Below are 25,819 nucleotides of genomic sequence, written 5' to 3'. Positions count from 1 at the left end.
TAAAGCAGCGTGAGAATGATGCTGGTCCAAATGAGTAAGTAGATAGGGTGATCAAAAGAATTAAAAATGTACAAAGAATTTCGTAAAAGAGGAGAAGGAAGGAGACAGGAGTTCCAGCTAATGACATACTGCCAACAGGGGGACATGGGGAGTTGAATAAGAGGTTGCAGTCAAAGGCACTGAGTTTGAGTCAGTTAAGTTTGTTGCAGCACTGGAGGAAGTTGCGGTGTATGGAGGGAGCATTTAGATCAAGGACTGGATTTAAGTGCATGGCAGGGTCCTTGTGCATGAGTTGCAAAAACCCAGCTTGCAGGTGCAGCAGGTGGTCAGGAAGGCAAATGGGATGCTGGCGAGGGGGATTGAATATAAAAGTAGGGAGGTCTTGCTGCGGCTGTATAGGGCATTGGTGAGGCCGCAGCTGGAGTACTGTGTGCAGTTTTGGGCGCCGTACTTACGCAAGGATATTTTGGCCTTGGAGGGAGTGCAGAGGAGGTTTACTAGGCTGATGCTGGAGTTGAGGGGGTTGAGCTATGAGGAGAGGCTGAATAAACTAGGCTTGTACTCGTTAGAGTTTAGAAGAATGAGGGGAGATCTCATTGAGACGTATAAGATGATGAATGGGATGGATAGGATAGAGGTGGAGAGACTCTTCCCGCTCAGAAAGGATAGTAGGACTAGGGGGCACAGCCTCAAGATAAAGGGGGGGGCGGTTTAGAACGGAGTTGAGGAGGAACTTCTTCACTCAAAGGGTGGTGAATCTCTGGAATTCTCTGCCCGTTGAAGTGGTGGAGGCTACCTCGCTAAATATTTTTAAGACGCGGGTTGATGGGTTTTTGATAAGCGAGGGGATTAAAGGTTATGGGGAGAGGGCGGGAATGTGGAACTGAGCCACGACAGATCAGCCATGATCTTATTGAATGGTGGGGCAGGCTCGAAGGGCTAGATGGCCTACTCCTGCTCCTATTTCTTATGTTCTTATGTTCTTAAATTCATAGATTGGTGGACTGAACCAGTATAAGACATTGACAACAGGATTGATGAGTGAGTGAGAATTAGCGAAAGATAGAATATGGACGACAGATTTTTGAATAAACTGAAGTTTTGAAGAATAGAAGACTGCTAGCAAACTGCAAGGTTGAGTCTGGAGGTGACAAATGCATGGATTAAGATTTCAGTGATGTGCACAATTCTGTGGAGGTGAAAGTCAACTGTCTCTGTAATGGAGAAAATATAGGTTTACTAGCATCTTGGCTCATCACTCCTGGGTTTGTTTCACTTTGCCATTAATCTTGAACTGTTACTTGGGACGGTGGGAGGGGGGTTGCATTGACTAGGACACTGCACTCAGCAGAATTGAAGTGTTAGCCTAGACTCTCTGTGTTCACATCTGGGCATCTCTCAACTTCCACTTAGTCAAATTGTCCTTAGTCTTTAAGACCTTAAGTTCTCTTCCGATTTAGATAAGCAAGTGTTTTTGTTCAACATCAGTGTTGGGAAGAAGTTGTTCTGAAATAAACGGGTTCTCCCAGCATTTCCTGCTGTTTAGTTACTCTGGGGAATTTCGCTGCCGTATTTTGGGGTAAAAGGTTTTCCGTGCAAAAGCTATTTCAGCCGCTCAGATAATGAAGCATGTCAGTGCAGTGTATCCACGTTTAAACATCTGTTTCATAAAGTCAGCCGTGACTCAGTTGGCAACATCTTTACTTTTGGATCACAAGGTTCCAGGTTCATGCCCCAGTCCAGGCTTGAGACAGAAATCAAGACTGAAACTTCAGTGTAGAACTAGGCAGTCCTACATTGTCAAAAGTGGTGTCATGAATTAAGCATTAAACAGGCCCCATCTGTCTTTTAAGGTGGATGTGGATGATTCCACTACTTCAGTGTCCCGGCCAATTCTTATCCCTCAGTCAACATCATAAAACAACGCAGATTATTTAATCACTTATACATTGCTGTGTATGGGCACTTGCTGTGTGCAAATTGGTACTTGTCTTTCCTCCATTGCAACAGTGACTGACTACACCTCAAAAGTAGTTCATTTATTATGAGCGTTTTGAGTCATCCAATGATCATAAAAGGTGCTATGTAAGTATAAACACATTTCATCTTTTTTTCTTTAGGAGTATTGTGCGTCTCCAGTGGTGCAATCCCCAAAAGGCAGTGTAGTAGTCTGTATTGAAGCCATTGCATTATTCCAGCTGGATTGATTCACTTTGGTGTCAGTTTTGTATGCATGCCTGATCCATGACCATAGTTGCATGCAATACTCTGCAATTCAGTAACGCGCTGCGGGGTTGTTTTTGGTTCAACTCCCCATTTTGGTTTTTACACTTTTTTTTACAGTTCCTTGAGTTTATCTTTTGTAGCTTCTTGATGTGCTCATAGACTATCAGTTTTTGGCCTTTTGTCATCAGCCAGCTGCCCATCCTCAAATGGCACTGTTCTACCCCTTGTCATCTGCTTAAATGAAATTAGAAGTACAGTTCAGGATAAAATAGAGCTCTGAAGTCAGACTAAAGCAGCCTGAAACAGGAAGAAGATGAGAGTTGAGAGATTTTGCTTTGTTTCCCTTTTGTTTAGCCAAAGGAAGTTGTTCATCCAAGACTGGATATTAGGCATGTTGATAGTGCAGAGACAGTGGAGGAATGAAACATAATAGTGGAGATTTAGAGCTGGTTTCTATGTTAAAGTTAACCCCAGGTCTGTGAAGGCTATCATCACAGGGAGGAGGACACCATTTTGAGATACTCTGGAAGTGACCATACAAGAGAAGCCATTAGCTGACATGCTCTGGATATGGTAGGAGTAGATCAAGTGAGGGCAGTCTCATTAGCTGGGCAGTTAAACTGTTTTAGTAAATGATGAATTGACTGTTGGAGGCTACAAAGAAGGTAAGAAGAGATGTAATGCATCTTGTTACAGTCACAGCAAATGTTTGTAATGCTCATTAGGACCGTTTCTGTGCTTGGGGTAGGGTTGAAACCTTACTGAAAAGAATGGGCATGAGACAGGGCAACAGCAAATTGAAGAACATGAGCGGAAAGGGAGCATTGCTTGGCGAGTTGGTAGTTTCCAAAGACAAAGTGGTTGAAGGTGGGGCCTCCGAAGAGGATGCTGATAGCATTTTAAGAAGGTCAGGGCAAACAATATCTGAGCATTACAACAATGACTACTCTTCAGAAGTACTCAATTTGTTGTAAAGGATTTCAGAAGGTCCTGAGGTTCTACAGGATGCTGTATAAATAGACTGGTATCTGGTAGGTTACATGGGAATTATGGACTGGGAAGGAAAAGTTTGATGCTAAATATCCCTGTGCACGTCACCAGGCCCCGCCCCCCCCTCCCCCCACTGCATCCAGTTCCCAGTTGTAAGCACAGTCAAGGCCTCAATTTAACATTGTATCTAAAAGACAACAATTTAAACAATGGACTTCTCTTTCAGTACTGCATTGGTGTTCAACCTAGATTTTTTTTAACCTAGTCTCTGGAATGTAACTTGAATTTACATCCATTTGACTTGGAGGTAAGAATCCTACCCACTAAGCCATAGCTTTCATGTACAACTGAACACACTGTCTGAAAGGGGGACTCTTTCTTTCTCTGTTAGAAAAGTCTGGCTTAAAGAAACATCTTTTGTGGTTATCGAGTGAATAAGGTGACCCTACCACCCACTCACCCCCTTCTGCACCCCACCTAATCAGTTTGATTTCCTAACATTGCGTGCCTGTGCTAAATGTTTGCAAGAGGCATGTCCATAAGTATTTGTTCGTACTCCTCTGCCAGATCCATTCCAGGTAATGGAAACAATGCCTTTGATCTTTAGGGCAAGGGAAGGAATTCAGCCAGCAAGGTAGACAGGTAACTTTCAGCCATCATTCAACAGGACTGTGTTATCAAACAGTTCATTTAATTTCTATTGTTCGGATTTGCATTTTGGCATGCTGTGATTTTGTTCATGAGGGTCTGGACAACTACTTTTGTGTTGTTTAGATTTTCCATTGTGCCGTGTAAATAATGTTAATTTTTAATCAACAGAAGTATAGGTCTCTTTATCTGGGCTTTCTTTGGCAGTCTTTAACTTTACTTGTCCTTCTTCCTTAAGAATAATCCGCAAACAAGAATCTTAAAACTTAAACAAAGCCGAGAACATATGTTTGAGGGCAGAACCTGCTGACATTTGTTCAGTAAATAGACTGAACGGTATAGAGTTAACTGAACAGTGGGAAACCTTAAAGAAATGATTCAAAATGTTCACCAAAAATGCAGTCAATTGAAGGATAACAACTCAAAGAGGACCCATTTGTGGCACATGCAGTGAATTAAGGATAGTATCAGATTAAAAGAGGCTGACAATGCTGCAGAAAAGCAATAGCAAGTCTGAACAAAGAAAATTACAGTGCAGGAACAGGCTCTTCGGCCCTCCAAGCCTCCACCAAACGTGCTGCCGAACTTAACTAAAACCACTACCCTTCCGGAAGCCATATCCCTCTATTTCCATCTCATTCATTAACTTGTTAAGACACCCCTTAAAAGTCACTACCGTATCCACTTCCATCACCTCCCCTGGCAGCGAGTTCCAGGCACCCACCACACTCTGTGTAAAGAAAATCTGCCTCATACGTCTCTTTTAAACTTTGCCCTTAAACCTATGCCCCCCAGTAATTGAATCTTCCACTCTGGGAAAAAGGTTCTGACTATCCACTCTGTCCATGCCTCTCATAATCTTGTAGACTTCTATGAGGTCTCCCCTCAACCTCCATCGCTCCAGTGAGAACAAACCAAGTTTCTCCAACCTCTTCTCGTAGCTAATGCCCTCCAAACCAGGCAACATCCTGGTAAATCTTTTCTGTACCCTCTCCAAAGCCTCCACATCCTTCTGTAGTGTGGTGACCAGAATTGAACACTATTCCAAATGCAGCCTAACTAAGGTTCTATAAAGCTACAACATGACTTGCCAATTTTTAAACTCAATACCCTGGCCAATGAAGGCAGGCATGCCGTATGCCTTCTTGGCTATCTTCTCCACCTGCATTGCACTTTCAGTGTTCTGTGTACCTGTACACCTAGATCCCTTTACCTGTCAATACTTTTAAGGGTTCTGCCGTTTCCTGTGTATTTCATATCTGTATTAGACCTTCCAAAATGCATTACCTCACATTTGTCCGCCCAAGTCTCCAACTGATCTATATCCTGCTGTATCCTCTGATGGTCCTCATCACTATCCACAAATCCACCAACCTCTGTGTCGTCCGCAAATGTACTAATCAATTCAGTTACATTTTCCTCCAAATCATCATATATTACAAACAGCAAAGGTCCCAGCACTGATCCCTGAGGAACAATACTTGTCACAGCCCTCCATTCAGAAACGCACCCTTCTGCTGCTACACTCTGTCTTCTTTGACCAAGCCAGTTTGTATCCACTTTGCCAACTCACCTCTGATCCCATGCAGTTTCACCTACTGCACAAGTCTGCCGTGAGGGACATTGTCAAAGGCCTTACTGAAGTCCATGTAGACAACATCCACTGCCTTCCCCTCATCAATCATCTTCGTCACTTCCCTGAAAAACTCAATCAAGTTCATGAGACGTGACCTCCCCTTCACAAAACCATGTTGCCTCTCACTAATACGTCCACTTATTTCCAAGTGGGAATAAATCCTGTCTCGAAGAATTCTTTCCAATAGTTTCCCTACCACTGATGTAAGACTCACCAGTCTGTATTTACCTGGAAGTTTAAGATTTCTTACTTTGCCCATGCCAGCATCTCGGTATCAAGTCTGAGGATTGGGAGTATTTTAAGAAGCCAGCAAAGAGCCACCAAACAGTTGGTAAAAGGGGAAAAATAAAATGAGAGTAAACTATCAGAAATACAAAAACAGATTGTAAAAGTTTTAATAAGTATATAAAAAGTAAATGTTAATCCCTTAAAAATTATCATGGGGAATGAGAAATGGCAGAGGCATTGAACAAATATTTTGTCTGTTGTCACAGTAGAAGACACAAGTTCCAAACCAGAAACGTACAATAACTTAGAGGCTAAAATGTACAAGGAAATTAGGAAAATTAGTATCAGCAGAGATAATGTATTGGAGAAACTTATAGGAGTAAAATCCACTGTACCTGATAATCTAGAGCTTAAGGCTCAATACATTGAACTGCAAACATAACAGATGTGCTAGCTAAGATTTTCTCAAAGTTCCTTGGATTCTGTAGTTTTCCCAGTTGATTGGAAGCTGGTAAACGTTGCCCACATTTCAAAATGCAGGGAGAGAGAAAGCAGTGAACTACAGGCCAGTAAGCCCAACATCAGTTCCATAGCATCCTTACAGTGCAGAAGGACGCCATTCAGCTTATCGAGTTGGCATCGACTGTCTGAAAGAGTACTGGACGGGGAATCTAAAACATGGGGGCACAGTCTCAGGATAAGGGGACAATCATTCAGGACTGAGATGAGAAGAAATTTGTTCACACATGGGTTGTAAATCTTTGAAATTCTCTATCCCAGAGGATTGTGGATCCTCCATTATTCAATGTTACGCCATTGTTTAAGAAGGGTGCCAGGCAAAAGGCGGGGAATTATAGGCCGGTTAGTTTAACGTCTGTGGTGGGTAAAATGTTAGAATCTGTCATTAAGGAGGAAATTGCGAGGCATCTTGAAGGGAATTGCTTGATAGAGCAGACGCAGCACGGTTTCATTAAAGGGAAGTCGTGTCTGACAAATTTACTGGCGTTCTATGAGGATGTGTCTAGGGCAGTGGATAGAGGAGAGCCAGTGGATGTGGTCTTTCTGGATTTTCAGAAGGCGTTTGACAAAGTACCTGACAAGAGGTTATTGCAGAAGGTCGGGGGACATGGAGTTGGGGGTAGGGTGTTAGCGTGGATAGAGGATTGGTTGTCAAATAGGAGGCAGAGAGTGGGGGTCAACGGGTGCTATTCGGATTGGCAAATGGTGACTAGTGGAGTGCCCCAGGGGTCTGTGCTGGGGCCTCAGCTTTTTACCATTTATATAGATGATCTGGAGGAGGGAACCAAGTGTAGGGTGTCGAAAGTTGCTGATGACACCAAGATTGGGGGAACGGCAAATTGTGCGGAGGGTGTGGAGAGTCTGCAGAAGGATCTAGATAGGCTGGACGAATGGGCCAGGAAATGGCAAATGGAATTTAATGTTGGCAAGTGTGAGGTGGTCCACTTTGGTAGGAAGAATGGTAGGAAGGACTATTACTTACGGGGCAAAAAACTGCAGCAGGCGACGGTGCAGAGGGACCTCGGGGTCCTTGTGCATGAGTCACAAAAACCCAGCTTGCAGGTGCAGCAGGTGGTCAGGAAGGCGAATGGGATGCTGGCCTTCATAGCGAGGGGGATTGAATATAAAAGTAGGGAGGTCTTGCTGCAGCTGTATAGGGCATTGGTGAGGCCGCAGCTGGAGTACTGTGTGCAATTTTGGGCGCCGCACCTGCGCAAAGACATTTTGGCCTTGGAGGGAGTGCAGAGGAGGTTTACTAGGCTGATACCGGAGTTGAGGGGGTTGAGCTATGAGGAGAGGCTGAATAAACTAGGCTTGTACTCGTTAGAGTTTAGAAGAATGAGGGGAGATCTCATTGAGACGTATAAGATGATGAATGGGATGGATAGGATAGAGGTGGAGAGACTCTTCCCGCTCAAAAAAGACAGTAGGACTAGGGGGCACAGCCTCAAGATAAAGGGGGGGTGGTTTAGAACGGAGTTGAGGAGGAACTTCTTCACTCAAAGGGTGGTGAATCTCTGGAATTCTCTGCCCATTGAAGTGGTGGAGGCTGCCTCGCTAAATATTTTTAAGACGCGGGTTGATGGGTTTTTGATAAGAGAGGGGATTAAGGGTTATGGGGAGAGGGCGGGAAAGTGGAACTGAGCCACGACAGATCAGCCATGATCTTATTGAATGGCGGGGCAGGCTCGAAGGGCTGGATGGCCTACTCCTGCTCCTATTTCTTATGTAATACAGTTAAGGCTGGGATTGACAGATTTTTTTTGTCACTTGGGATTAAGGGATATAGAAAGTGGGCAGAAAAATGGAGTTAAAGCTCAAGATCAGTCATGATCATATTGAATGACGGAGCAGGCTCAGTGGGCCATTTGGTCTACACCTCCTATTTCTTATGTTCTTGCTCTCTATACTTCAAGAGAATCTGGTACCTCTTATCGCGAACTGCTATGATTTACTGTGAACGTCAGAAGAGTCTGCAGTAGTAGGACTATCACAGCAGATCATTATCCCAATCCACTCTGTTTTTACACACTTAACGCACTTACACATTTCCAGCAGCAGATAGAAGTGGAAACGCTTGCTGAGTTACATAACATAAGAACATAAGAAATAGGAGCAGGAGTAGGCCATCTAGCCCTTCGAGCCTGCCCCGCCATTCAATAAGATCATGGCTGATCTGTCGTGGCTCAGTTCCATTTTCCCGCCCTCTCCCCATAACCCTTAATCCCCTCTCTTATCAAAAACCCATCAACCCGCGTCTTAAAAATATTTAGCGAGGCAGCCTCCACCACTTCAATGGGCAGAGAATTCCAGAGATTCACCACCCTTTGAGTGAAGAAGTTCCTCCTCAACTCTGTTCTAAACCGCCCCCCCTTTATCTTGAGGCTGTGCCCCCTAGTCCTACTGTCTTTTTTGAGCGGGAAGAGTCTCTCCACCTCTATCCTATCCATCCCCTTCATCATCTTATACGTCTCAATGAGATCTCCCCTCATTCTTCTAAACTCTAACGAGTACAAGCCTAGTTTATTCAGCCTCTCCTCATAGCTCAACCCCCTCAACTCCGGTATCAGCCTAGTAAACCTCCTCTGCACTCCCTCCAAGGCCAAAATATCCTTGCGTAAGTACGGCGCCCAAAACTGCACACAGTATTCCAGCTGCGGCCTCACCAATGCCCTATACAGCTGCAGCAAGACCTCCCTACTTTTATATTCAATCCCCCTCGCTATGAAGGCCAGCATCCCATTCGCCTTCCTGACCACCTGCTGCACCTGCAAGCTGGGTTTTTGTGACTCATGCACAAGGACCCTGAGGTCCCTCTGCACCGTCGCCTGCTGCAGTTATTTGCCCCGTAAGTAATAGTCCTTCCTACCATTCTTCCTACCAAAGTGGACCACCTCACACTTGCCAACATTAAATTCCATTTGCCATTTCCTGGCCCATTCGCCCAGCCTATCTAGATCCTTCTGCAGACTCTCCACACCCTCCGCACAATTTGCCGTTCCCCCAATCTTGGTGTCATCAGCAAATTTCGACACCCTACACTTGGTTCCCTCCTCCAGATCATCTATATAAATGGTAAAAAGCTGAGGCCCCAGCACCGACCCCTGGGGCACTCCACTAGTCACCATCCGCCAATCCAAATAGCACCCGTTGACCCCCACTCTCTGCCTCCTATTTGACAACCAATCCTCTATCCACGCTAACACCCTACCCCCAACTCCATGTCCCCCGACCTTCTGCAATAACCTCTTATGAGGTACTTTGTCAAACGCCTTCTGAAAATCCAGAAAGACCACATCCACCGGCTCTCCTCTATCCACTGCCCTAGACACATCCTCATAGAACTCCAGTAAATTTGTCAGACACGACTTCCCTTTAATGAAACCGTGCTGCGTCTGCTCTATCAAGCAATTCCCTTCAAGATGCCTCGCAATTTCCTCCTCAATGACGGATTCTAACATTTCACCTACCACAGACATTAAACTAACCAGCCTATAATTCCCCGCCTTTTGCCTGGCACCCTTCTTAAACAACGGCGTAACATTAGCCGTTTTCCAATCTTCCGGCACTTCCCCGGAATCCAGCGACGTCTGGAAAATAACCACCAAGTCATCCACTATAACCTCCGCCATTTCTTTCAGAACCCTCAGATGCATTCCATCCAGTCCTGGGGACTTGTCCACAATCAGCCCCTCCTGTCTGTCGAGCACCGCCTCTCTAGTAACAGTAATGTCATTAAGACCCTCCAGTCCTACCACCTTTCCATCGCTAACACCCGGCAAATTATTCACGTCCTCCTCCATGAAGACAGAAACAAAAAAGTTATTCAATACCTTAGCCATAACCCCATCCCCTACCACTAGGTCCCCTTTCTCATCCTCTAAAGGACCAACGTTCACCCTAGCCAGCCTCTTCCTTTTTATATATTTATAAAAACTCTTGCTATCCTTTTTTATATTAAGCGCTAGCCCAGCTTCATAGTTTCTCCTACCCTCCTTTATCAACTTCTTTGTCAATCTTTGTTGACATTTAAACATCTCCCAATCCTCTTCTCACCCACTACTCTTAGCTACTCTAAATTCCTCCGCTTTTAATTTAACACTTTCCTTCACCTCCTTCGTTATCCACAGCTTATTACCTCTCCTCCTACGGTCCTTTTTGACCATCAGAATAAATTTCTGCTGAGCACCAAGAAAGATCTCCTTAAAGATCCGCCACTGCTCCTCAGCAGACCCTTCCTCCAACGCGCTCCCCCAGTCCACATTCGCCAATTCTTCTCTCATCCTACCGTACTCCCCTCTATTCAAACAAAGGACGCGTGTCCGGGAACCCACTTTCTCCTCCTCCATCTGCAACAGAAACTCCACCATACAATGATCACTCTCTCCAAGAGGATCCTTCACCGCAAGGTCCCTAATTCTACCTGCCTCATTACATAGCACCAGATCCAAGATAGCTCGCTCCCTCGTCGGCTCCAACACACACTGTTCAAGGAAATTATCCCGGCATGTTCACATTCCGTCACCTCGCTATTTTCGTGGCCCTATTTACTTTAATCATTCATGGGATATGGGCATCACTGGCAATTGCCCTCCCCTAATTGCACTTGAGAAGGTGGTCTTGAGCCATCATCTTGAACCACTGCAGTCTGTGTGGTGAAGGTTCTCCAGTAGTCCTGCTAAGTGATGCTGTCAAAGCTCTTAAGTGAAGAGTTCCAACATTTTAATCTCAATGACCTCTAGATCTGATTTTGCCAAGCACTTATGAAATAAGCATTCTGAGCAATTATGGTAAGCTTTGCAATTTTTTGACATAAGCAAAATTTGCCTGAGTACATCTCTTTAGAGTCCATTGAAAGATGGCTTGGAGAGAACGGTATAACTTTTGTGTATTTTTCTTTCTGTTGCCAGATTTATCCAATTTAAAAAGTTTATTTTAAATAAAGAAACTGAACATGCAAACTATGAGCAATATCCCAGTTGGATGGTGAAGGTACCAATTAAAGATATAATAATTTAGAACCTTTACTCAAAAGTTGGTTAGAATTTGTTAAATCAAATCCCATTGATTCTTTTTAAAAGAAAATTAAACAGTTGCTTGAAAGAGAAAAATAAGGAGAATTGACAGTGAAAATCACCAGACTCGATCATTGAAATAATATGCAATCTCAAATAGTCTTTAGATAAGTGTTATATTTCAGTATACCATTATAGTCACCTGACGCTACATTTTTTTTTAAAACTATTCATGCATGGAATGTGGGCACTGCTGGCTGGGCTAGCAATTATTGCTCATCCCTAATTAACTTTGAGAAGGTTTGTTTTCTGGATTGATAATGTGCTTTGTAGAGATACCACAAGATATTTAAGGATCATTCTCTTTGGATGAGTCAATTATATTAACATTTTGTGTGAATTACAGCAGTTGGTGGTGATGGTTTGTTGTTGTTTTTATTTTAATAATAAGCTCAAGTCACAGGTTGGACTGAAAATCAATTTTGAGCAAAAAATTCCTGTAAAGGAAAGGCCTAACATTACTTGATAACTGATGTAATTACTGTAACTATGGGGCAACGTCATATGACCAAAGACCAATCCGGGGAAAAGCAGAAGCATGAGACGTGTATAGATCCACAAATAAACAAATACATTTTTATGAATAACTGTCTGTGGTTATAGTCTTCGGATAACAGTAAACCCTAAAGAAACCCCATCTAGCCCCCAAAGACAAGTTCCTGTACCATTGATTCTGGCATAATTGGAAGTAATGAAGATCTCCATTAAACCCTTCACCGCAGCCTATGATAAATGAGGAAGAGTTGTGGGTTTAAAATGGAGTAAAGGCAATATGATCGCGAACTCGACATGCAGGTGCATGTTGCCGATTTGAGTGTGGATTTCATGGTGTCCAATTATCCTGCCATGGAGAGGTGGAGCTCTTCATTGACATTATGACATTGGGATTCAACAATGCAATTGGGAGCTTGATCAAAATGTTTTTGACAGAAATCTCAGTCAAACTTTATTCATTTGTAAATGTAATAACATAACAAGGTTGAAACTCATCATAATAAAGTATGCAATGTAAATAACAGTGAAAATGAAGTTTAGTTTTCCAGATTTTTCTCATTAAACAGAAAAAGATTCTCATGGAGATAGTTTCCCTTTAATGTTAATGACATGACAATATTAAGCAAATGGGTAATTAGACATTACAGCAAGTAGCAAAACTGAGCATGTTTTCTGATGGTTTTATGTTTTAATCCTTAGGCGTTTGGATGCAAACCACATCACATCTGTCCCCGAAGACAGCTTTGAGGGTCTAGTTCAACTGCGGCACCTTTGGCTCGATGATAACAGCCTAACTGAAGTTCCTATCCAACAGCTGAGCAAGTTACCTTCGCTTCAAGCCTTAACTCTGGCGTTGAACAAAATTACACATATACCCAACTTTGCCTTTGCAAATCTCTCCAGCCTAGTTGTACTGTAAGTGGGTTTCTCGAATATGAGCATCTTTCTGAATGTTGCATTTATGTAATTATAGGAGGAAGCGATTCTGATATAAATGCGCCAATTTTCAAATAGCAGATCATTGGGCTAGTGGAAGTGTTAGACTTGAGTTTTAAGTGGTAAAGGAAGTGGAATCATAAGATTATATGTAATGATTCATAACTTGTTTTAATCCAGTCGCTGTTGAAAGAGTTCTATTTTTTTGCAGAATCACAGTAATATTCCAGTTTGGATAAAACTGGATGTGAAGTACCATGTGCAGAATAGCCTATAGTTTACATTTTGAGAATAACTCAACAGCTGAGAGTAGTTAAGGATTGTAACACAATCAAGGTTTCGGGTGACATCATAAACCATGCTCACAACTTTCCAATAATTCATTAAAATTATATTAGTCTTTACCTTACGCTATGGCTTTATATTTAGTCCATTCCCCTTTCTCTCTCTCCCTGACCCCTACCCCAATTTTTCTTCTTTTGTACAATGCATATTCTTTTGGATCTTTTCAAGTGTTCAAGCTCATTGCCCTTTGGAGCAGCAGAATGTGAGTGTGGTGTACTTGCACTTCCTAGTGCAGTTATCTCCTGACCTTGGAGTTTTTTTTTGTTCAAACGCGCACCTGAAAATTCTCCTTTAACCTTCCACTGGTTTCCTGAAGCTGTATTTGTTTACATCAAAGAGTTTTAATAGCTTTTAGGTACTGCCATGTGGTGTGGCATAGCATGTAAGCTAGGGAACAAATATGTGCACTGCCAAGTGACTAGAAGTTCAGAAGCTATTTTTGTTTCTCTTTAAAGCCGTTTTCTGTGTGTGTAAATTCCCAGCTGAAGGGACTTGGAATGCAGAGCTCCACTCGGACTTTGCTGATGCTGTTCTGAAGCAAGACATTTCTGATGACTAGCTTGGAATGGCACAGTTGTTCTGGATGGAGATCCTCATTTCAAATACTCTCAACTGAGAAATGCTGAATAGTGCAGTAGCCCTTAAAACAGGAACAAGCATAGCTTGGTTAATTGGCACTGCACATACTTGTTCCCCGCTGTGCGTTCTTGTGCCACATGGCAGTAACTAAAAGCTGTTAAAAACTCTTTGATGCAAATGCAGAATTTTGCCCTCAGGGAACTGGTGGAAATTATTTTTGAATCAAATTAAACACTGAAGTGAATAAAATTCAAGCTCCTTATGGATGGAGTAAAACCCCAAGAGTTACGCATTTCTGACCCTCCAATCCATTTAATTTTTTTAAAAAGACTAAAATCTATTGATAGTGGAAAAGACTCGCTTGTGGTATTAAGATGTGGTAAATGAAAGTAGACTTTGGAGATGTAGCAAATGAGAAGTAGAAAGGATTCACAAATAGTTGTTTAGTAGTGCAGAACTTGAGTATTGCTGAAAAAAAGACATTTTGTTAAAGCTTTTCATCTTGCACTCATCCGGACAATCGCTAGAATACCAATGTCAGAGAAATAGCAACATTTACTGTATGAGAAGAGAAGAGATTGCTTATTGATTCACAAGTAGACTCAGATTGCGATGGAGAATGCACCAGCTGATGGTGACTGTCAAGTTAACTGTCTAGCATTGTCTGAAATAGAAGATGAGCAAAGTACTGATTGAACCCAGTCAGACACTGTCCAACATTAGATTTGAATTCACGATCCTCAATATGAAACATAGAAAAACTATAGTACAAACTATACTAAAAGTTATGCTGACAACCAATTTAAGATTGTAAGTTAAACTTACAATAGTAGTGCATTTGTGTATTTTGGGAAGCAACATACAAAATGTAGACACAGAATTGTGCACATTGTACCTATTTCAGTGAATCCAAATACACGATAGTTCATTACACAGGGCAGTGCCTTAACCAATCAGAGTGCCAAGTTTAATTTTCAAACAATGCTCAGCAGTTTACTGTCAGTCAGCATCAACTGGTGCATTCTCCATGGCAAAATCCCTACCAATCTGAGTCCACTTTGCGCTCTTCTTACAGTGTAAAGTTGTAGTTTTCCATGACATTGGTATCCTTGCGATTTGTCCTGATGTGTGCAAGATGAAAAGGTTAACTTAGAACACAAGCTTTAATCGTGACTAATTATGAGTATACACTGGTGAAAAGAAAGTTCTCAGGTTTGTGACTGGGAAGCACTTCACCTAGAGTGATCGATGTATGCCATGCTTTTCCAAATATGCTAGTGGAGGGGAACTTCAGTAATAAGTGTAAACTGGAGTTTGATACTGTGATGGGGAAGCTGGCTTTCCTTTTGAAAGGAAGAGCAAAATGGGGTAGGCAGCCTATCTCATCTGCACTTAGCTTTGAAGCAGTGTACAAGCCGGTCTTCTGTCTTTTTAACCTTGCATGCTTGAACTTTGATATTGGACTATGCAAGCATATGTTCTGTTGTGTGGCTTTACATCACGTGAGTGGAAGAGATTTTTTAAACAAGTTTGATCCTAGATTAGCCTTTAATCGGATGAATGTTTGCAAAATATTCACTGGGTTTTTTATAGTTCTGTACATATGTACACCCTGCTGTGCTAAGCATTGGCATGGTTTAGTTGCTCCATTACACAGCTAGCTGTTGGAGACGATATACCCGGTTCAGGTGGGTGTTAAAAGCCCATGGAACCGTTCAAAGAGCAGTGTTCTCCTGCTGGCCCTGGCCAGCAATTTTCTAACACCACAAAATAAAGACAGCAACTGATAATATATCCTTTCGCTGTTTATGAAATCTGACCCTTATTTTCAAAATGGCTGCAGTGTTTGCCTACATCACAAACCATTGTACATCAAAGTAACTATTGTACACATGGACGATGGGAGAAATTTTTGGGATGTGATAAAGCATTTTGTAAGATGTTGTTAATGTATAAAGAAGAGCTGGAGTGTACAAATATCTTTTGCTTTTTGATACTGACCTTTCCACTCTGTTCCTCATTCACTTTTCTCTAGGCACCTTCATAATAATAAAATTGACACAATAGACATCCATTGCTTTGATGGGCTTGACAATCTGGAGACACTGTAAGTAGTTTTTTTTTACCTTTTGAACTTTTCTAACTTAGCAATGAAACGTAAATCTTAATCATATTTCATTAACATCATTTGAGACCAGGGAGTGATCAGCCATGATCTGATTGAATAGCGGAGTAGGCTCAAAGGGCTGAATTTGCCTACTTCTCATGATGCTTCAGTTCCTATAACTGAGAATCAAGCTGCAGTTGCCTGTACAATTCAACTCTATTTACTGAACGTTTGCCGAAACCACTTCTGTTTTGCTTTGTGACTTCTGGTAGTTTTAGATTTTATAGCTTGTCAGAATGGGCTGTGCAATTATGGCAACACTTCATAACATTGTGCATCTCCAGCAGAGATTTACTTTCACTTCCATTCACATTTTAAATATATTTATTCTTTGAACTCAATTTTCTGGAAGCACTTCTGCATGTCTGATCTTTAGCAGTGGTATTTTGTTCATGCTTTCAATGATGCTTAACTCTGGTTTTCTGTTTTAGACTTTTTGTAAAACATTTGAAAGTTCCAATCTATTAGCTGCACTTGTATCCAGTTTTAATTATGCATGATATTTGTGGATTGACTGTGATTGCAACAGAACTGTCTGTACAGGGTAAACTTATTATAATTGTTCCGTGATGCATGAATCATTATCAGCAATTGAATTGAACTCTGATGCTAAGTTCACCTGGGTGAAAATGTGTGTGTTTTTAAAGTTTTCATTAGTCATTGTTCACAAAATGTGTAACAATAGGAATTGCTAGCTTTTTTTTTAGCTTCTTGTGTGTTCAATCATCAGGGACTTGAACTACAATAACCTGATGGAATTTCCTGAAGCCATCAAGTCCCTTCGGAATCTGAAAGAGCTGTGAGTTAAAAATCCTGAATTTATATTAGCGCTTGAAGCTATCCATCGGTCTGTTTGCCAGTCATTTCAGACCTTGGGAAATTACTTGATGAGTTGATAAGTTGAGCACAGTTTCTGGTTACTGTACTTACTATGAAAGTTGAATTAAGAGACATCTTCCTATCTTATTCAGGTGACCTCAAGGGAAACTGTGCTAAATGATGCTAAAGCTGAGCGAACTGTGCTGCACACATGACAGTTTGTTTAGTTCCAGTCTTTTGTTATTGCCCAAAGGTTTCCCTGACAAGCCTTGGATCTTAATGCTACTACTGGTTGATTTCTTTAAGGCCGTTAGGGTGGGAGAGAGAGAGCTCATGATACGCACTCAATTTATATGCACGTTCTTATATAAAAATGCAAGGTGTCTTAAATAAATGTTCCTTGTCTCATCACGTGAATAGATCAATCTTCTTGATTGTCATCCAAGGCTCATTGGTAGCACTTTTACCTCTGTGTCAAAAAGTTGAAGGTTCAAGTCTAATACCAGAGACTTGAGCGAGTACTGCACTGTCCATACAAGAACATGTACAGCTGGAAGAGAGAAGATTATATGGAACAGAGAACAAATAACCATCGAGTACATGGAGAAGTGTACCTTAGGATAGACTTTGTGTCCAATGAGCAATTCCAGCACATTGTGCCCAAATTTATATCTATTTTGTAATGTGGTTCATCTCCCCAAGTTTCCACTCAAGCCCATGTGCATATCACTGAATATAAAATCTGACATGAACCAGGGCAATTGGGCAGCATTTTAAAACTGAATTTTTAAAAAATGCTTTAATATTCCTTGATATATGTAGCAATGATAACTTGTTAATACAGTTGAAAAGGGGGAGGCAATGTCCCAGTGGTATTGTTGCTAGACTATCAATCTTAGAAATCCAGCTATGTTCTGGGGACCCGGGTTCGAAACCTGCCATGGTAGGTGGTGGAATTTGAATTCAGTAAAAAGTATCTGAAATTAAGAATCTACTGTTGACCATGAAACCATTGTTGATTGTTGGAAAAAACCCATCTGGTTCACTAATGTCCTTCAGGGAAGGAAATTTGCCATCCTTACCTGGTCTGGCCTACATGTGACTCCATAGCCACAGCAATGTGGCTGATTCTCAACTGTCCTCTGGCAACTGGGCAATAAATACTGGCCAGCCAGTGACACCCATGTCCCACAAATGAATAAAAAAAGGGTTTATCACAAAGAAAATTCTAAACCAGTGTCAATCCACCATCTGTGAGTAACCTAGTTATTAAATAGCAAAAAATGACTTTTAAAACTCCCTCATATCTATGTCTGTAGTAGACTGATAAGGTAATTTGCCATGACCTGTTATCGCTGAATCGTGCAACTAACAGGATGGTAGATTTGAAGCTAGGTGAACCTTGGCCCAGTCAGCGAACAATTTCTGTAATCTGGTGTATTTCAGAACCGTGTTTAAACCTTCATATTGTTTGTCTGAAAGACTGTGACCAAAAACATCAAACTAAAATGTTGAGTTGAAAACAGATTAAATTACCAAGTCAGATTAAATTGTCAGTTTTATGGTTCATTTTACCTGTTAAACATAAGCTAGAAAAATCTGGTTGTCCAAATTTTGAAATGTAATCAGCTAGAAATTGGAGATTGTCAAATATTTGGCATAGGGTGTTGTTTTGACTTTAATGAGCTTAAAACTGATTTGTGTTTTGCTTCTTGGCGCAGTGGTTTCCACAGTAACAACATTGCAGTAATTCCAGATAAAGCTTTCAGTGGGAATCCATTGCTTAGGACAATGTAAGTAGAACTCTGCCCTGTGAGCCACTTCTATTGATGTTTTTGCTTCATGCTCATCTCCCGATAAGTTAACCAACCATTTTCTTATATTTCAGCCACTTGTACGATAACCCAATCGCATCTGTTGGGATTTCTGCTTTTCAAAATTTGTCGGAACTCCAGTCTCTGTAAGTATGCATTTTTGGATTGTCACAAAATGATGAGTACATAAATATCAAATATGGACATGACTTACGAAGTGTTAGTATTTTGATGGTGACTTGCGTGGGGAGGAACTTTTTAAAGGGAAGAGAGGAGCGTTGCATCTTGGACAAGGAATTCCAGAGAGAACTTGGACAGCTGAAGGACTGTGACCGATGCAGCAAAGGAACAAACGATTTTGGGTGAAGTATTAAGTTACAGAAGAACTTCAGGTAGATTAGGTGAAGGCCATTAAGGCTGTCACACATTTTATGTTTTGGGATCAGATATCACATTAGTCTAGACTACAATGCTTAATAGTTGAAGCAACACAGCTCAGATCAACCTTGGTTTCACCAGACATCCATGTAGTTGGGAGTTGTTGTGTGGCAATAAATAGTGGGCTTTTTCGATGATTTTTCCTGCATTGTCTCCAAATCTCTTGCATTTTGAGGCCACTTGTGGTGTTATTAGCATCTTTACTAAGACCTGCTTTGTTAGCACAGTCAAAGGATTGGGCATGAGACACTTCTGGTCAACTGCTCGCTCTGTAAAGTCGCTGTGCTAAAAGTAAAGCTCAGCTATTATAAAGGATTGTTAATGGTCGACTTTATGGCATATCTCCATGCTGTTTTGACCTCATTCATTTTAAGTTAAAAACTGACTAACAATAAGGCTATGCCAACTACTCCAAAATGTTTAAAAATATGACAAGACTTTGGAAAAGTTAAATATATCTGAGGATAGAACATTTAGATTGCAACTAACGTCAGAGTTTACATAATCTTTGTATTTGCCAAATTTGAATATTCTGTGGAAAATTGTAAGATGCATAAAACATTTACTTTAATAATTAACAAAATGCTAATGTAAGACCTTATTTATCTTGAATTTTTCATCAAACCAACTGACCAGTTCAGTATAATGCATTGAAGCTGCATTAGAAATAACAATTATTGTGCTGCCACCAGTATCATAAGTTATCTTGCTAATAAATAAAGAATAGTGCTATTGCTAATGTGATTGACATCCTGTCCTTAAGATATTTCTAGAACAGAAAAAGCAGTGATACATCTGCACAATTTGTTCATTAAGCTACAGATACAAAATTACGTCCAGTTTTAGCTGTCATATTTTATCAGGAACATTGAAACCAAGCAGAAGTTTCAGAAGAAATTTATTAAAATGATCAAATGGATTGAAGGCTTGAGAAGAAGAAAGGCTAATGAAACTGGGGCTCTGTTAAAATACTTGTACTGTGTACGTGGCCGATTCTTGTCAAATAACCACTGTGCATGACACAAGCAGCATATCTGTCTACTATATGAGAAAAGAAATTGGATGCTTGTAATAATCCCAGGACATTACATAACTGTTGTCTGCTGCCTTTTATTAGCATTTTATTAAGCCATCCCCAACTGCTCTTATGATTAAATCAGTCAGTATTCCCATGCAGCAAGACTGGGACACCTTTCAGGCTCGAGTTGATAAGTGCCAAGTAACGTTCATACCACAGAAGTGCCAGCAATGACAGTGGCCAAATAAAGTAACTTCCTCCAACATCCAGCTCACATTACCATTGTCAAATTCTCCACCGTCAACATTGAGAGTCACAATTGACCAGAAACTTGAATGGGACTGTCACATACTGGAGCCACAATAGCAAGTCAGAGACCAGTTATTCTGTGATGAATAGCTCATCTTGTGACTCCCCAGAGCCTATCCAGCACCTACAAAGTATAAGTCAGGATTGTGATTGAACATTCTCCACTTGCCTACACCCTGCTTTCTTCTTTTAAGACATTCCTTAAAACCTATCTCAAAGCTTTTGGTGACCTGGTTTAATAACTCCTCTTTTGGCTTGGTTTTATAATATGCCTTAGAATGTTTTATTACTTTAGAAATGTTATTTAGATTTAAGTCATCCTTGTGTAGGAAATTGCAGAAGTCAGACTAAGTGTATAAGGCTTTGATAGCCTCATGCATATGAGGCCAGATGACCATCTTTTGTACTGCAAAATTCTGTTATATAGAACCTTTTAGTGTGAAGACTTTAGACCATCATTGAAAATTTAGATATTTTCACTTCCTTTTCTAAATATAATCAAAAAACATAAGTTTACCATAAACCTAACCAACTTATAGCTGCTAGCTTATCATATTCCTAGAACCGCTAGCAAGTACAGGGAACTGCTGGTTTAGATTTATTTAATTTGTTCAGTTTACACATTGATGCAGAAAAGACTGATATTACTCTGATACTTCCTTTTACATCAACTTTGGAAATAATTTTTGAAAAATATTTATTTTGCATTTTTAATAGTTTGATGTAGAATATTTATTCAACAGATTGTATGGTGGATTCAAAATTGTGACCAAGTTGGTCATCAGTGCTTGTCACTCCTGAGTCCCCACATTCTGACCTGTGGCATTAATGAGAGAGCCAGTTAATTTAATAATGATACTCCAATTATGAAAAAGGAACTCGGGGCTATCGTACCAATATTTCTGTTCTCTGCTTTTACCAATTTAACAAGGTATATTAATATTTATTACGGTATATTTCTGTGATTTAGCACCTTGACAGGAACCAGGATCAGCAGAATCCCACCTGATTTGTGTCAACAACTGAAGATGCTTAGATTTTTGTAAGTTTGGGCTTCTATCATCGCTTCAATCTTAGTTATCGATGTATAAAGTGAAAAGCGTTTAAAATGTTTTTGTTTTTATACCAATTACAAAACTATAAACCTCTAAGTGTTATGAGTGTTTGTGACCAAAGTTAAGGAGGGCATTGATTGCTTTGGGTTAGTTGTCGCACTGAAAGCCAAGATGGTCTCGTAATTACTGTGGTCACAGCGATGAGTGTTGAGGTTTCTGACACACCCTTTGTCGAGGAGGAGCTGAGACATTTGGCACTTTGAGTCATGGAGTGCTGTAAATGATGTGGAATGTGATACTGTGTAGAACAGAATTGAAGGCAGCTAAGTCACCAACCAGATCTGAAGTGTCTTTCATAACCCCAGTTTGGTAAAGATCTGTCAAATAGATAGACCATTCTATTTGCTTTGTCTATTAACAAAGTAATAGATTAGCAACCTTTCTGTTCAATAACGTAGTAAACCGTTCAAGATTTTATTATTTGATGTTTTACGTTTGAACTAAAAGGAACTTGCATGAACCTTTTGGAAATTATGTTCTTACAGCAAGGGTAGCTGGAATATTTATAAATTGAAACAAAAGCCAACTGATGCAACTGCTGGAAATCTATTAAAAAACAGAAAAGGAGAGAAATATAGAGTAGGTCAGTCAATGTCTCTAGGGGGGAGCCATGTTAACATTTCAGTTCTGATGACAGGTCAGTTTGAAATGTTAACACTCTCGCCTCTCCATAAATACTGCCTAAGCTCATAGAACCTCTACAGTGCAGACGAAGGCCATTTGGCCCATCGAGTTTGCTCTGACAGCAATCCCACCTCGGCCTTATCCCATTAATCCCTCTAACCTATGCATCCGTGGACACTAAGGGGAAATTTAGCATGGCCAATGCACCTAACCAGCACATCTTTAGACTGTGGGAGGAAACCCACATAGACACGGGGAGAACATGCAGACTCCGCATAGACAGTAACCTAAGCCGGGAATCGAACATGGGTCCCTCTTGCTGTGAGGCAGTAGTTCTAATCACTGTGACACCGTGCCATCCCTAAGCTATTGAGCATTTCCAATACAGTTCTTTCATGTGTGAATTGAAAACTTGTTCCCAGTTTCCTTGAACTGTTAACAAATGTTGGAACTTTGCAGTTTATTTCCAAATTGTTTTTGACTTTCAATAATTGGGGAGGAATATATGTATTTTTTTCAAATATATTTGACTACTTAATGTGTTATTTCCCATAGGGACCTATCATACAATCAGATAGAGGAGCTACCAAGTTTCCAGGGTTGTTCAGCATTAGAAGAAATGTAAGTTTGCATTTTTAAAATTCAAAATTAAAGTTATTTTTCTCTGTTAATCTGACAATCCCAAGTTTTCTTTTTTCAAACCCATGATTAAAGTGGTTGAAACATTGTAAGGAGTGCAGAGGGAAAAAAATGAAAATACCGCATAGATGTGAGAAGGGCAAGGGTTGTATTTATTGCACATTCTCAATTCCCTTTGGGAATTGAGAGTCAGTAAAGAGATGCCGCACAGGCGGTGTCATCAGCTGAAAAATGTATGTGTCCAACATCTTGTAACTTTAAATACTGCATGCATATTTAAACTTGTAATATATTTTGTTAATTAGCTTTTAGGAACGCAGATTAGCAAGTCTTCTTTCAGCCAAAACAGATCACATACAAGATCAACCACAAATGGAAAAATTAATATTTGCACAACAGTTTAAAATAAATAACAACTGTAACATTGCATTCTGTACCCTCTCCTTTTCTTCTCTATGAATGGTATGCTTTGTATAGCACGCAAGAAACAATACTTTTCACATATGTACAAATACATGTGACAATAATAAATCAAATCAGAGTGAAGTTGGAAGAATGTGTGAATTACCAAAAACATTTGTGTTTTTAATTATATGTTATTCTCTCACAGAATTTGATATTCAATATTGCAATGATCTGCACAAAGCTTTTTCTGGAATAAAATGAACATTATTCCAATGCTGCAATATCAAACTGTGAACAGGCAGAAAATGTTGCAAGCTGTTTTATCACACTCTGATTGTATGTCTTTCACAAAATGAACTCTCTATCGATGTTGCTGATTGTAACTAATTAAGCCCTTTAATTCAGTGGAATGTGCTTCATACTTAGTTCTAGATTATTTTAGTTAGCAAATCATAGCTCACAGATTAGAGATTAGGCTCCTGAGGCTGGAATGCAAATAGAAATCTCTCTAGTGTTTGACAGTTCAGCTGCTGATCTTCTGAGGTGGACACTGCTGAAGTAGGTAGCTGGTAACAAATTGGAAATAAGAGCCAAAAGGATAAGACGGTCAGCCGGAACAGGAAAACCCTCGACAATAATGGGCACTGTCACAGCTACCTTCCTGTTGAGTAGGGGCTCCGGCTCCAGAGGCTGCCTGATCTGTTACTGGTTACCATTGAACAGAAATGTTACTGGACCAGCCCCATCAATACTGTGGTTGCAAGACCAGGTCAGAGGCTTGGAATTCTGCAGCAACTGATGGTGTAGGAGGGAGGATAGATTCCTGAGACATTCTGGGGAAAATGGGAGCTGTACAAGCTGGACGCGTTGCACCAGATCGGGACCAACGTGCTCACAGGAATTATGTGGGGGAGAGTTTAAACTAGAGTGACAGTGAGATGGGAACCTGGGTGGGAAGACAAGTTGGGGGGAAATGAAAGAAGAGTAGAAAGCAAAAGTGGAAGACAGAGGAAACAAGGGCTAGAGCAAATAGGTCATAGTACAAAATCAGATGTGTAAGAATAGTAAAAAGTCTAAGGGCACTGGATCTGAATACATGGAACGTTGGTGTAACAGTGAGAGGGGATATTGGTTTAGAAAATCTAAATGTAGAATCAGTCTTGGAGCTAAGAATCAATAAGGAGCAAAAACATTTGTGGAAGTTTAGAAGAATGAGGGGAGATCTCATTGAGACGTATAAGATGATGAATGGGATGGATAGGATAGAGGTGGAGAGACTCTTCCCGCTCAGAAAGGATAGTAGGGCTAGGGGGCACAGCCTCAAGATAAAGGGGGGGCGGTTTAGAACAGAGTTGAGGAGGAACTTCTTCACTCAAAGGGTGGTGAATCTCTGGAATTCTCTGCCCGTTGAAGTGGTGGAGGCTACCTCGCTAAATATGTTTAAGACGCGGGTTGATGGGTTTTTGATAAGAGAGGGGATTAAGGGTTATGGGGAGAGGGCGGGAATGTGGAACTGAGCCACGACAGATCAGCCATGATCTTATTGAATGACGGGGCAGGCTCGAAGGGCTAGTTGGCCTACTCCTGCCCCTATTTCTTATGTTCTTATGTTGTCTAGGTCTCCAAACAATAGTGGTAAGATAGGGCATGGTATTAAACCGAAAATAGCAATGCAAGTACCAAGGGTGCTACAGTAATCATGGATGGTTCTAACCAACATTTAGACTAGGCAAACCAATACTGCGATGGATAAGTTCAGTCGCAACATTTAAAATTTACCTCAAGGACAATCAAAGGACACTTAATCGTATAGTCTTTTACCTTTTGTAACTCCCCTTTGTGTCTGATGATTACATGAGGGATTAATGCTTGATGTCACACTTTTGTTCTTTTTCTCAATTTAGTAGTTAATAAATTTGCTCTTCCGTTGACTCAAGAAAACCTTGTTTGGCTCCTATTGTTCACAGCTTGTTAGTTAAATACATTCTGATTTGGAAAAGGCTTTTTGTTATTAAAATAAAATTAAAACCTTAGTGGTTACCAGCCAAGAAGGTGGAATAGAAGTGAGCCAGTTTACCCCTTCTCAAAGGGTCATAACAAGTGATTAGGAAGGCAAATGGAATGTTGTCATTTACTGAATTTAATAGGAAGTTTTGCTACAGTTGTGCAGGGCGTTGGTAAGACTACATCTGGAGTACTGTGTACAGTTTTGGTCTCCGTCCTTAAGAAAAGTATATAATTGCATTAGGAGCAGCTCAGAGAAGATTCACTCGACTGATCTGTGCAATGAAGCGGTTGTCTTATGAAGAAAGGTTAAACAGATTGGGCCCATATCCATTGGAGTTTAGAAGCATGAGAGGTGATCTTATTAAAACATGTAACATCTTGAGGGGACTTGACAGGGTGGATGCTGAGAGGATGTTTCCCCCTGTGAAGAGACTAGAACCAGGGTACATAATTTTAAAATTAGCGGTCTTCTATTTAAGACACAAATAAGAATTATTTTTCTCTGAGGATAATTAGTCTGTGGAATTTTTTTCCCCAGAGAAAAGAGGGTGCTGGGCCATTAGATGTTAAATGCTGAGTGAGATAGATTCTTGATTGGCGAGGAAGTCTTAGGATGTGGGAAAAGAAAGGCAAGTAGAGCTGAGGCTATAATCAGATCAACCATGATCTTCTCAAATGACAGAGCAGACTCGAGGAACCGAATGTATGTTTGTAAATAGTGTCCTTTCCAAAGATGCTCAGATCCCGTGAAAGAATTAAGAAAAAAATGATAGGTGGCTCTGTGTTC

At 40.8% G+C, this 25,819-nt stretch overlaps 1 protein-coding gene across 1 annotated transcript in view; it reads left to right on the top strand.

Moving 5' to 3' along the window:
• Positions 1-25,819, top strand: part of lgr4 (leucine-rich repeat containing G protein-coupled receptor 4) — a 120,545-nt gene that overhangs the window by 80,788 nt on the left and 13,938 nt on the right. The window contains exons 5-11 of the mRNA XM_080189878.1: positions 12,517-12,732; positions 15,713-15,784; positions 16,575-16,643; positions 18,385-18,456; positions 18,552-18,623; positions 21,213-21,284; positions 22,537-22,602. Of these exons, the coding sequence (XP_080046004.1) occupies positions 12,517-12,732; positions 15,713-15,784; positions 16,575-16,643; positions 18,385-18,456; positions 18,552-18,623; positions 21,213-21,284; positions 22,537-22,602 (639 nt within the window). The remainder of the gene's footprint in view (positions 1-12,516; positions 12,733-15,712; positions 15,785-16,574; positions 16,644-18,384; positions 18,457-18,551; positions 18,624-21,212; positions 21,285-22,536; positions 22,603-25,819) is intronic.

The sequence above is a fragment of the Carcharhinus amblyrhynchos genome, chromosome 6 (assembly GCF_965287045.1).
Source record: "Carcharhinus amblyrhynchos chromosome 6, sCarAmb.v2.hapA, whole genome shotgun sequence".
Lineage (NCBI taxonomy): Eukaryota > Metazoa > Chordata > Chondrichthyes > Carcharhiniformes > Carcharhinidae > Carcharhinus > Carcharhinus amblyrhynchos.
This window is presented reverse-complemented; position numbering and strand designations above follow the sequence as displayed.